Below are 13,913 nucleotides of genomic sequence, written 5' to 3'. Positions count from 1 at the left end.
TTGCATGAGTAAAGCTATAATGTCTGTTTCACTTGTTCATGATCAAAATCTCTCTTTTCTCTTATAACTAAATCACTCAAACAGGTTCTGCTTTAAAGATGGAAAACCAAAAAACTGCTTTGGACTTAAGTTATAATCACAGCAGCAACATCAGCTACCCTGTCTATGACATAAATGGTAATGGTCGTAGCCATTGGGTTATCAAAGAAGACCTGTTCTGCTGGCTTCATAAAAATGAGAGAGGAGATTTATTATCAAAGATTGTCATCGGCATCTTTTTCCCCATGTCCCTGCTGGCCGTCTACAGTCTTTACTCCCAGGTGTGTATTAAGATGGAGGTTTGGGGTCTGGTTCAGTATTTAAGAAGGATGTTGATGTTTTTGAGTTTAACAACTGAAGCTGAACTGAAGCTGCTTGTTGGCTCATCGATTTTGCCTCTCTAGACTACCCTCCAGTAGTGTCAAAAGTTCACATATTTGTTACTTCAGTAGAAGTATAGATACTGCAGTTTAAAAACACTCTGGTAAAAGTTGAAGGATCAACTTGACCTCTTTACTCAAGTAAAAGTGAAAAAGCATGTGCTCCAAAAACTACTTAAAGAATAAAAGTATAAAGTATCATTTTAAAATCTTCCAAGGACGAGGGAGGTCTTGTTGGTCTCCGTCTCCCGATACGCTCTCGCCTGTGTCCGACCTTTCAGACGTTTCAACATCTTTTTCTGAATCCAACATTGTAGCATGGCATAGACAATTCACGTTAGCAGTTTGAAGAACACCTGCTGGCTTCTGATGATTTCCTTTAGCTAACCAATGAGTGTTTGCATTCTATGACTCATCCAATCACACTAGTTTTCACTAGATGTGGGTGGAGCCAATGATCTGCATTGGATGGAGCACATGACGGGAAATAAAGATTTAGAAACATTATACCAGAGGTAAGCAATTAAAAATCAGTGGGGTCCGAATAAAGAAAATCATCATCCAGTAAAGGTCTGGAGACATTTTTAATGATATGTTACTTTAAACAGAATTTAACACTGAAATAAAAATGAGGTATTTATGCATTCATGTTATATAAACATAGAATTGTCAAATAAAAAAAAAAAAAAAAATATCTATATATATATATATATATATATATATATATATATATATATATATATATATATATATATATATATATATATATATATATATAAAAAAGAAACTTTTTCCATTTTAAAATCTAAATAGAGAACAATTGTTTTGTATAGTTTGGTATATAGACAATTTCCTGATTCCCATATTTTATAAAACACCTGAACTGAGTGTTTGCTATTTTCTTTCTTTTTTCTGTCTTAATGTTGGCAGTGGGCTTTAGGCTGCCCTCCAAGGCTTTAAACCTGGGTTTGAATGGAGACTAAGCTATTCCCAAGCGCATATCAAGGCAAGGGCATAGGTTTGATTTCAACTTTTGTAGGGACACTATTGGTCTTCAGGTTCATTGGTCTGATGTCGTTGGTCCTTTGCAAAAATATTCATGCTCTTTTTTATGCTTAATGTGAGCATCAGGGTTTTGTTTAAAGAGAACAGCAGTATTTCTTGCTACATTAATACAAATCTTATAAGCACTACACTCACTAGATGCTGTTTAGCAATGTTTAAAGCATCACTGGCTGTGATGAATGTGGAATTAGGACTTTTTCCACTTTGAAAATGTTTGCATTTAAACTTACTAGCGACTAAGACAGAAGGTAAATATGTTCCTATTTAACCAAATATAGTCTAAATATGTCTGTTATATGTGGATTTATCCTGTGTTTTCTTTTGAAGATATAGAATTGTGCAGAGGTAACACCCACTCTTATTTTTTTAATCTAATATGATCTCTCTGTATCTTGCAAAATAATACATTCAAGGGACACAAATGAATGTATTGTATTTACATGAGCACTGGAACTATAAGAGGAACTGACACTGAGCATTTAGAATATTAACTTCACTATACAAGTTGTATATCTGACTGTAGTTACTCTGTATCACCCATTTCATGTATTTAATCTAGGGCTGAAACAATTAATCATATTAATCGATTATTTAAATAATCATCAACTGATTTAGTAATTGATTAATCATTAACTGGAGTATAGGGCCACTAAAATGTACCTTTAGCCGACAGAGCGACCCACTTAGAGCAGGAATTATACCTAAAAAATATGTAAACATTTTGTATTTAAGATAAAAAAAAGTTTGTCTGTCAATATTCTGCATCCAGAACTCCTCAAGAGGAAACATTTCTGTTTCACCTGGTTTCATTTCATACGAAATCTTCTTTAAGGAACATTTGGCTGATCTGATTATTAATCGATTCATCAAAAAAATAATCAACAGATTAACACTTTGCAGAATAATCATTAGTCGCAGCCCTAATCCTTCTCATCCTTCTCATGTTACGTTCTGCAAAAGAAATAACGCCTGTTACTTTTACCTCTCATAAAATAACAGTAATAGCAAAGATATACTGTTAAAGGGAATCAGAAATTTTAATAGTTTACAGTCTTTGTTCATTTTAACAGCAGTTTTCTGAACTCTTGTCTGACTCAGAATATTTAGTTTTTGAAAATAAATCCCAATGTTGGTTACTTTCATTTCTCAAGTTCTACAAATCCAAACTCTCTCCTGCTTCTTTACAGAACTGCAATCAGAACAATTCGCCTGTTTTAGCCTAGATAATATTTAGTTTTTTAATGGGCTCTATGCACAGCTCCACTACTTCCTGAATTTAAGGCAGCTCCTTTTGTTTCCTGTCTTTCATTACTGGACGAACTGATTAATCCAGGTGTGTCTGGCCAGTTACTTAGGTCATACACACCTGGATTAATCAGTGCATCCAATCATGAAAGACAGGAAACAAAAGGAGCTGCCTTAAATTCAGGAAGTAGTGGAGCTGTGCATAGAGCTTATTGGGACTAGTTTTGTCGCCTAATATCAATTTTGGTAACCGTCGTATTCTAGCGTTATTTTTTTTTTTCCCGCGCTCCAAGCACGCACACGCGCACATCCAGACTAGAAAACAAGCAATCTGAAAATGAGGTGGAAGTTAAGGCAGAAATATCAGAGAGTTAAACAGTGCAGCAAAATTCCATGTGCCGCTATGTGAAAGGAAAGAGCAGGCAGCTGCAGCTACCAGGCAGAGGAGCTGCGGGAGGAAAAGAAGCCACTGCTTCAACAACTACTGCTGTAAATTATAACATGTTGTTCACTTGGAATTATTGGTAGGGACAAGTCGGTTGATCCAAAATGTTTGTAGGGACATGTCCCTATGGTCCCTATGCAAGCCTACGCCCATGTATCAAGATGCTCATTTTGAGCCTGGATCCATATTTGTTGATTCTGTTCATGGTGGAGAATCCTGCTTCACAGCAGCAGGTTGAGCCAAACATCCTCTAAATGTTCAGGCTCTGCTCTGGTCCGGCCAGGTCAAGATCCACTATTGCAATCACACCAAACAGGAAAAAGAACGGCAAGGAGTTCCGGTTTGACAAATTAAACTATAGTAACAACAGATCGGTAACTACACATTAGAGCATAATTCTATTCATTTAAAAAAACTAACACCGTTTAATTAAAATACTGGATGCAAACTATTGGTCCTTCAACAGACCAGGAAGCAGATTTCTCATCTCCATCAGAAACCGCACATCTGCTGGATGCTGATGGGGATTTTTTTAATATGTCATATTAAATTAAGCGTTCATTTCTGCATGTTTTTGCTCTGACGAATTTAATGATAATACCGCGCATGCTCTGCCTGAATTCCGAGGATAAGTCGGAGGGCAGCAATACGGGAGGAACCGCAGAGGCTGTAGGCTTTGCTTTGAGCAGGAGGTCTGGATGCTGCGGGGCAGAGGATGAAGCCAAGAATAACAAGTAACGTTTGTTTTAAAAATTTAAGAAATAGAAAGTACAGATACTTGTGTGAAAACGTAATCAGTAGAAGTCAGAAGTAGGAGGAAAAATACATAATGGAGTAAAGTATAGATACCTAAAAAGTGTAATTAAGTACAGTAATGAAGTATTTGTACTTGTTACTTGACACCTCTGCTACCCTCCTTATTCTGCCCTGATTGTACAGGATACCGCAAGGTCCTTAAAGTTACTTAAAAAATAAAAATAATGAAAAAGGAGGAAAATATGAAAACTGGTGTTGTGGCCCAGCTTTGATGGCTCAAAAAAGTGAAAATCCACAAAGGCCACAGTTGCACCATGGACTTATTTTACGCAGGCAAAAGAAAAAATGTTCCAAGTAAACTCCTTTAGTTTTGTCAGTTTATTTTTTCCTCAGGCAAGCAAACAAAAAGACAAACATTTCCTCCATGTTTCTCTTGTGCTGGTTAACAAACCATACGCCCACCCAGATGCATGCTGCTCATTGACTGCCTATTTATAAAAAATGATTAACCTACATTAATCGTAACTAACCAAAAAATAAACGAATATGACTAAATAACCAAAAAAACAATATCATAACAGATATTAAACAATAAAGTAAAATAAACTTGGCTAGATTATGTACAAAAAACATTTTTTATCATTAACAAAAAATAATTGTCTACTACAAGCTAGATTAGTAAATGAAAAATAATTCAGAACAGCTCTGGAAAAAATGTAGAGGAGAAGATAGTCTATACTGAACACAAGAATAAATTGATTCCCGCCCCGAGTACTACTATTACCATCCATCCATCTTCTCCCTCTAACAGGGTCATGGTGGGCCGTTGCCCATGTTATGGAAAGCTCTGTGGTTGAAGCTACCTTGAAGCTTTATCTCAGTTTCTTTTCCTGAGAAGAGATCACTAGAGACAGAGTCTTTAAATAACACAATACAATAATCAATACACAATACATAATGTATATATATTAAATAACCAGGAGACATGACAACAGATCTTGACAGAAGTTGTAATCTTACTCAGACCAGAGAAGTTTCTTGGAGTTACATAAGGCAACACTTACCAAACGGGCTCATATCTTGTTGAAGTGGCCATAATTCAGTTTGTAAAATTCAGCTTGATTAAAAGCACAACTTACAATATACTCAAGTGTATACTCAATATGTTACATTATACATTTGACATTAGAGTAAAATATCCAACCACTTAGTAAGAATTGTGTTGATGTTTAGCAACAATGATTTATATAAAAAAAAAAACTCACACCACCGAGAATAAATTTTTCATTCAATATTAATTCAGTTAAGAGAGATCAATAACCAAAATCCTTCATAACACATTTGTAATTTAAGTTAAATGCTCAATTTATATCTGGAAAAAAACACTAATAACTGAAAGTCCAATTTTGCCCGTTCTTTTTATTTTCGATAATGATGTCCACGAAGGAGTTCCATAACCTCCAAACTCAAAACAAAGTCCTGGAAGTGTTTAAAATGGAATGCTGTTTTTTTTACATTGGGTCCTTGATTTTACGTTATTCCATCATGTTCTACTCACCCATATGAGTTTAGTGTCATTTGGAGCCGTTCTGAAGATATTCCGTTAGGTTATATCCAAGTAACATCTTCCTATGGGCAACGACTTGAAGGCACAGACTAAACTGTTCATCATTTATTCTTTATGGTACGCCAGCATTCAGAACATGTAGGCCAATCACTGCCTTCAGACATCCACCGTTATATTTTTTATATCCATATTTTTTTTAAAACAAAGCGAAGTGTGTATGATGTAATCCGTGCGCGCCAGACTGAGGTTGTGACAGGAAGCCCGAGCCACAGGCGGCTACGCTCTACCCCTTCTATTCATTCTAGCTAATCTGAATCGTTCCATTTGGAGAGTGAGATCATCTGTGGTAGCAGCTCTAGACTTCTTCCAGGCATGTGAGGAAAACTAGCAGCAGTTCAACGGACAGGATGAATGAACGGTAGCCGGCGCGCGCGGATGACGTCATACACACAAGACCGGACGGGACATTCGAACCGAGCCATCAGCTCCGGGGCTTGTCCGGGTCCGGAGCGACCAAACCTGATCTCGTGATGGTATGCTGGTGGGAGGGAAACACGATAAGGCAGGTGGGGAGAAGCATTGGGCCAGCTGTGTCCAGGCTACCTTCACCGGGTCGGATTCAGTTGCACCGTCCCCCGCTGGCTCCCTCCGTAGTTCCCGGACCAGCCCTTGTGCTCATGGCTCGGTTCTGCTGCACTGTACTCGACCTAAATCCCAGATGATTTCAAAATTTCCCCCAGACATTTTTTTTGGTATGAAAAGTAGGACATGTCAGGGAAAAAGAAGACATCTGGTCACCCTACTAAAATTACTTTTTATGTTACAAACTTAGATGCTAAATGCTAACACCAATAAGAAGGGACACATTTCTGCACTTAGATTAAATTTTTATAGCTTAAATAGGCATATAGGTGTAAAATCAGTGAAACTGTAACCATTCCTGTTTCTATATTTAAACATAGCACTTTTCTTTTTTCTCCTTCAAGTTAAAAATGCAATCAAAATCTGTCGCTAAAATCTGATCACTTTTGTTTTTCAGATACGAAGTGAACGTTTTGTTCCAGTTTTCATCATCAACCTTCTAATCTCAGACATCCTTCAGATCACCTGCATGGCTGTAAACCTTACATATGGCAAGCAGCCCTACACAAACAGGATGTACATTTTTCCTACTTATTATGGTTTTATTGGGGCCAGCCTTTTCTTCATGACCCTCATTGCCCTGGAAAGGTAAATTCTGTATACTTTATTTATCTTTTATAGTATTTTATAAGATATTATTTCATATGATAGATTTAATCTTTATAAAAACTGTTCATTTGCTCTGCATAGACGGTTTACATGTGTTTTTCTGTGACAGGTATCTGATGATCGCCCACCCGATGTGGTACAGATTCAACAAAACAACTAAAGTCTCTGTTTCAGTCTCTGTTGTCACCTGGATATTTTCAATATCATTGGGCTTTGCTATTGGTACAAATATTGGAGCCAGTTTGCTAATTCCCCTCCCTTTCATGATATTCTCGCTTGTTGGGACCTTCAGAGCTCTGTCTGCAGCTCAGTCCGTACCAGCTGCTGAAAAGAGACGCATTGTTGGGGTTTTGGTTGTGGTGGTTTTGATTTATAGTGTCATGTTTTTGCCCATGGTTTTAGGTATATCATTTGTTTTGTTTGCACAATCCCCAAACTATGGTAAGCTGTACAGTGCCCTTAATAATCTTTCTTGCACGCTATTTCAGATTAGCCCTCTGACAGACATATTTCTTTACATCTTTTTTAAGAAATGGTTCATAGACAAACTATTAACTTCCCTGTGTTGCTGCATTAAGGACAGTGATGAAACCCAGCAGACAGTTGATGAAACAGGAAGCTCAACTTCTGAAAGCAAAGACCATGAATGCCCATGAAACTTGGAGGAAAATTCAAGAACCTAAAGAAGATACAATCAACCTTCTGTCATTTTTATAATTCCAATAACATAATGCTCCAGAGTGACCTCTAGCCTCTCACCGTTGACCCAGTGCGGCACGTTTACAACTAATAACTCATAATACATGAAAATATTCCACCGGTAAAATGTGTACCAGTATAGACATGTTAAACAATGTTGGAAAGCTTAGATTCTGCACAATTAAACCACCAAGTTTAGTTTAAGGACACAGCGAGCACCAAAGCACAATTAACACAGACATAGCAGCATGTCAGAATGTAAACATGACAAAGCAGCCACAACTACATCCCTTTGAAGCCATCCAGAAGCCTTTTTATAAATCCAGTCTTCAATTGTTTATATTCCATTCATCCATAAGGGTCCACAAATTAAAAATAATCCAGCATATTCGTAATAGAAATATTCTATGATGAGAAAATCACCCATAACGTCCAGTTGTTGACATCAGAAAAGTTACCTGGTCATGGCTATTGCTCTTTATCTTGCTAATATTTATCTTGCTAATACTTATTTCCTCAGTTGTTAGCCTGCGATGTTTGGCATGTTTCTTTAGACTGTCTTCTTACCTACAAGACAAAAGTTTCTGCATGTTTTTATGACGTGATTTGTGCCAAATACAGTCGCTGATATCTAATTTCCAGTCACTTCCTGTCTGCCAGCGATGGACCAAATAGCACTATATTATGCCTCATAGAGTCCGGCTGTTATTGGTTAAGACAATGTGTGCTGTTGGGCTTTGTAGCCAATGAAATAAGGTTTCAAACAAGCCTACAAATGGCAAGTTTATATAAAGGGGAGTCACACAAGAGTCACACAGCTGCGGCTGGATCAAGGCACGCAGCTCAAAGCTGAGTAATTACAGCAGCCCAATTTTCTTGATGTTTGGAAGCTTATTTTGTTTTATTACAATGCCTAAGGCTGAAAAAATAATAATACAGCTTGGCAAAGGCATTGGGCTTATTTTAGCTTGAAAAGCAGCAGTTTAACTATATTTTATATTTTTAAGTTATTATGGGAGTAAAAGTTCTACATTTTGTTATATAGATTGATTCTGAAAAAAAATGGAAAATACTTGCTTGTATACTTGTACGCAATGTTTTGTGGCCATCAAAATGCTTCAGTTTTATTCTATGGGTCAAACAGTAAAGCAAAGCATTTCAAAAGCATTTGGCACAATTTGGCACATTTAGGGATTTTTGGAAATCTTTTCTGAAAAGGTTGTAGTTACAGGACTGACATTTTCTGCGTCTGTTGTTGACATGATGTAGAACAAATGTAATGCAATGAAACCTGCCTTTTTTCAAGCTTGTCTTAATTACTGCTGTTCAAAAAAGACCTATCATTTTCGAGAATAGAAAACAATAACTTGTTGTGCTGAGAAAATCTGACTTTTGTACAGAAAAATAAAGCATTTATTTTAAACAATGTCTCCAAAATGTATGCTTTGAGACCAATAATATGTCATGTTTTTTTATAACTCCACTGAAGAAACTTTTAAACAACATGCAAATATTTTATTAATTTGGAATATGAACCATTTGCTTGAAACAAAAAAAGTATTCAACGCTCCTTATTTCTTGCCTAATAAATGTGAACCTGCTTTTTATTTAACAGCTATATTTAATCAAAAACACATATCCAAGGATCTACAACAGATTACAAAGTGACATTGTGTTTTATACTCTCAACAGATGCAAATAAATACTGTCGGCCAATGAGCCTTAACACCTAAACAATTCCAGACCCCTCTTTTCCTCCATGGTTACAAACAGAGTATTGTTCTGACAGAACAATTGATCAGTTCATGAAGACAGAATGCTCCATCAGAATGACAAGGCAGGATGGTCTCCTGACTGAATCATGAGACAGAAGTGGAGCATTCCCTTGCACAAATGTTTCATAAGCAAACATTAATTTTATAATCATCATTGAATAAACCTAACAGTAATTTAAGACCAAGAGTCTGAGGGGAAAGATTAATGAGCTCTTGGCTTTGAAAAATACTTGAAGACTGAGATGTATTGATGGCAATTTAGAAGCCACGTTAACCAATGAAACAACATGATACAATACGGCAAAACCCTACACCATGCTCCATACATTTCAGACAGTTTTGAAAGGCAATATCTGCTGGATGCTACTTTTGAATGGGTATCCTAAGCTTGGTCTGTGTTCTACAAACCCATGTTTCATTTATATATTCAGAAACATGTAATCTGGCCTTGCAGTTCCTAAATTATTTGATTTTCCATTTGGGTATGCAAAATAGACGGAAATTTCCCAAAATGTGGTGGATGTTAATAGACAGATGGAGAACTGCATGTACAATACTAAAAAATCCGGACGTAAAACATTGTCAAGTACTAAATTACTATTACTTAAACTAACAAAATTTTCTCTCCAACACATAATGGTACTTCAGATTATTTATGTGAAACCAAGTTGTTTTTTAAAATATTGTCACCATTTAATTCTAACAGCTGAATATCATTATTTACCAGCTGATGACAGTTATTTTTAGATACTGTAACTCAGTGGTTTTCAAACATATCCAAAAACTTGTTGTGCTGAGAAAATCCGATGTCTGCATTAATTAATGGCTGAATTTGTTTGTTCCAAAACAATATTGTTGATAAAGATTATATAAAGAAATTATACATAAAAATAAATTCCTGTCCTTCTAAGACTTTAATATGATAAACACCTGATGCATAAAAGCCCTCTCTGAGCTGAATACCAGAATTCTATAATTATACCTCAAAGTAGTTAGGTCTTGATCTAATGCTTTGAGAGTTTGATCTGTGCTGGTGATAAGAACTTTGGTTTAATAGTTAAAACAGTGTGATGTTAATCTTTTTTCTCTTCCTTCTATCCTGCTTTCTTATCTCTCTTCTTCAAGGTTACCGTATTTTCACGACCATAAGGCGCACCGTACTAAAAGGCGCACTCTCAGTTATGTGTCCCATTTCTGTATTTAACACACACATAAGGCGCACCGGACTATAGGGCGCGTTTTTTATATACAGGTACATGTCCTCTACTACCTTTAAATACCTCTACTGCGTATTTAAAAATAGAGCTGGAGCAAAACTGAGTATGACTGTGCTTTATTCATGTATTTATTACAAAGTATTAATCAAACCTGGGAGCTGGCCGTGAGACAGACACATCGCAGATGACACAGCGCTGTGATCACTCCTAAATTAACTTAAAATCCTGAAACCTGCCGACGGAATATGTTCGCTTTTATTACCGGTATCCTGGTGCCTGCAGTTTAAATTATTTAGATGAAAAACACCTGCCAGCCACCGCGTGAACCCGGAGGCTGCCCGGCCTAGAGGCTGCTGATGAAGGGATTTCTACTGTCGGCGCACCGCTGTTATGTGGGGGTCTGAGCGCCTCCGACAGAAATAGATAATCTGGATGAACTGATTTTTCAGGTGGCCTTTCTCACTTAAAAACATATTAAAACTACTTTATTCCCACTGATCACAGCAAATATAGCTGCAAGATTTAGATTATTTAGATGAAAAACACCTGCCAGCCGCCGCGGTGAAACCGGAGGAGACCCGGCCCAGAGGCTGCTGTTGAATTAAGTTTTCAGGTAGAAAAATAGAGCGGGAGCAAAACTGAGTATGATTGTGCTTTATTCATGTATTTATTACAAAGTATTAATCAAACCCATCAAAGTCATCATCCTCTGTTTCTGAATTAAACAGCTGCGCTAAATCAGACATGCCAATTTCCCCTTCTTCGCTGTCAGAGTCACTTTCCGTGCAGCGCGGCTCCTCAGAAATAATGCCGGCTTTTGCGAAAGCTTGAACAACAGAGCCAGCAGACACGTTAGTCCAAGCATCTACAATCCATCCGCAAACGGTGGCGTAACTTGCCCGGCGCTGCCTTCCACTTATCTTGAAACTGTGGTCGCCGTCTGTCATCCATGGCTCCCACGCCGCTCGCAGCCTTACTTTGAACGGCCGTTTCACACCGATGTTGAGCGGTTTAAGTTCCTTTGTCAGACCCCCGGGATAACGGCGAGCACAGCGTTCATTTGATTCACGTTTTTTTTCACATCGGCTGTGAGATGGGCACGCAGCGATGGTGATGCGTGGAAAAATACACCTGGTCTCCTCACATACATCTGCCTCAGCCACGCTTTCATCATCTCCTCATCCATCCAGCCTTTTTCATTTGCGTTAATATCATATGTCATCAGAGCGCTGTGTCTGTCTCGCTGTCAGCTCCCAGATCAGCTTCTCTGATTGGTTGATGCAGCGCGTCCAGCAGCAAAACTTCAATTTTTCCATTTCGAGCAGCAACAGCGCGTTGGCGGTGCGTCAGATGCTTAAACGCTCCCCGACGCGCTGCGCCTGCTGCTCAAAACGCGCTGCGGGACCTTTTGCTGCACCTATACGCGCGTCAACCATTGATTTTGCATGTAAACTCGCTGCTTCTGCTGCACCTGCTGGGTCCGGTTTACACCGATGTCGAGCGGTTGAACAGTGAGCACAGCGTTAATTTGTTTCCCCATGTTTTTCAAATCAGCTGTGAGATGGGCACGCATGGAGTCACAGATTAACAGCGATGGTGATGAGTGGAAAAAAAACACCTGGTCTCCTTACATTCAGCCACTCTTTCATCATCTCCTCAATGAGGTGGTCTCAAAAGTCGCAGTTACAACACACATAGGGCACACCGCACCAAAGGGCGCACCGCACATTTTGAGGAAAAAAAAAGACGTTTAAGTGCGCCTTATAGTCGTGAAAATACGGTAGTTTATGGACAATTAGCCGACCTTTAACTGTGTAACCACATGGTCAAAGATCACCATCTATTGTTACAAGCTACCCCGACCCGCCCCCCCCCCCCCCCCCCCCGACCCACACACACACACACTGCCTTTCCCTGCCCTCTTGCTTGAACTATCTCCCTTTATTGCTGCTTGAGATTGATTTTAACATGCTGCTGTTGTTAATGCATTTTAACCATTTATCATTTAAGCTGAATGTACTTATGTAGTTTTAACTGCACTATTGTTATCATCATATCTGCTGCTATTCCAAATGTGTCATGGTTGGTTTAGGAATTAAACCCACATGCAGAACACCACTTGGAGACTTGGAGAGTTTATTAAAGGTTTGCACAAAGTTAATATGAACAGGAATCAGGAAACAGGTCCGGGCAGGATTCTCAGGCGTCTGCAGAGACGGTTAGTTTGATTAGCCAGGTTAATCAATGAGTTGTAGAGTGCTCTGATGTTTCAGAAAATACCTTTACAAGGTCCTGGCTTTCTTCTCTTGTATGTTAGATCCAGTTCCAACCAGGTTATTTAAGGAGGTATTCCCTTTGATCTCCTCCTCCATTTTAGATGTGATTAATCTATCTCTGTTACAGGGATATGTACCTAAAGCTTTTAAGGTTGCTGTAATTAAACCTCTGCTTAAGAAAACCGTCTCTTGACCCAGTTGACTTGGTCAATTATAGACCTATATCCAATCTTCCTTTCTTATCCAAAATTCTTGAGAAAGTAGTTGCCAAACAAGTTTGCGATCACTTACACCATAATGAACTTTTTGAAGAGTTTCAGTCTGGCTTTAGAGCTCATCATAGCACTGAAACAGCTCTGGTGAAAGTCACTAATGATATTCTCATGGCCTCAGATAATGGACTTGTATCTGTGCTCGTCCTGTTAGATCTTAGTGCTGCATTTGATACAGTTGACCATAATATTCTTTTAGAAAGACTTGAATATTTTGTTGGAATTAAAGGAACAGCACTAGAATGGTTTAAATCTTATCTATCTGATCGAATTCAGTTTGTTCATGTTAATGACAGATCTTCCACATGCTCACAGGTTACCTGTGGAGTACCACAGGGATCAGTGCTAGGACCAATTCTCTTTACTTTATACATGCTCCCAATTGGTAGAGTTATTAGACAGCATGGGATTAATTTCCACTGTTATGCTGATGATACCCAGCTATATCTGTCTATAAATCCAGATGAAGCTAACCCATTACATAGATTACAGGCATGTCTTGAAGACATAAAAACCTGGATGACTCTTAACTTTCTGCTTCTGAATGCAGACAAAACAGAAGTTATAGTCTTTGGACCAGAGTCTCTGAAAAAGAAGCTGATTAGCCAGTCAATTCATTTGGATGGGATTAAACTGATTTCAGATAATAAAGTAAAAAATCTTGGTGTTATTTTTGATCAGGACCTGTCATTTAAATCCCATATCAAAGAGGTTTCTAGAATTTCCTTCTTTCATCTGAGGAACATTGCAAAAATTAGAAATCTCCTGTCCAGGGGTGATGCTGAGAAACTAGTCCATGCATTTGTTACTTCAAGGCTGGACTATTGTAATTCTTTACTATCAGGAAGTCCACAAACTGTAGTTAAAAGCCTTCAGCTGATCCAAAATGCTGCAGCCAGAGTTCTAATGAAAATTAAAAAGAGAGA

At 38.1% G+C, this 13,913-nt stretch overlaps 1 protein-coding gene across 1 annotated transcript in view; it reads left to right on the top strand.

The window, feature by feature from the left end:
- Positions 1 to 275: 275 nt before the first annotated feature.
- Positions 276 to 13,913, top strand: part of LOC119793812 (G-protein coupled receptor 42-like) — a 36,896-nt gene continuing 23,258 nt past the window's right edge. The window contains exon 1 of the mRNA XM_038301089.1: positions 276 to 320. Within this exon, the coding sequence (XP_038157017.1) occupies positions 285 to 320 (36 nt within the window). The 5' untranslated portion in view covers positions 276 to 284. The remainder of the gene's footprint in view (positions 321 to 13,913) is intronic.

The sequence above is a fragment of the Cyprinodon tularosa genome, unplaced genomic scaffold (assembly GCF_016077235.1).
Source record: "Cyprinodon tularosa strain WSP-4 unplaced genomic scaffold, ASM1607723v1 ctg1124, whole genome shotgun sequence".
Classification (NCBI taxonomy): domain Eukaryota; kingdom Metazoa; phylum Chordata; class Actinopteri; order Cyprinodontiformes; family Cyprinodontidae; genus Cyprinodon; species Cyprinodon tularosa.
The sequence above is the reverse complement of the archived record's forward strand: the minus strand, read 5'-3'. Positions and strand labels throughout refer to the sequence as shown.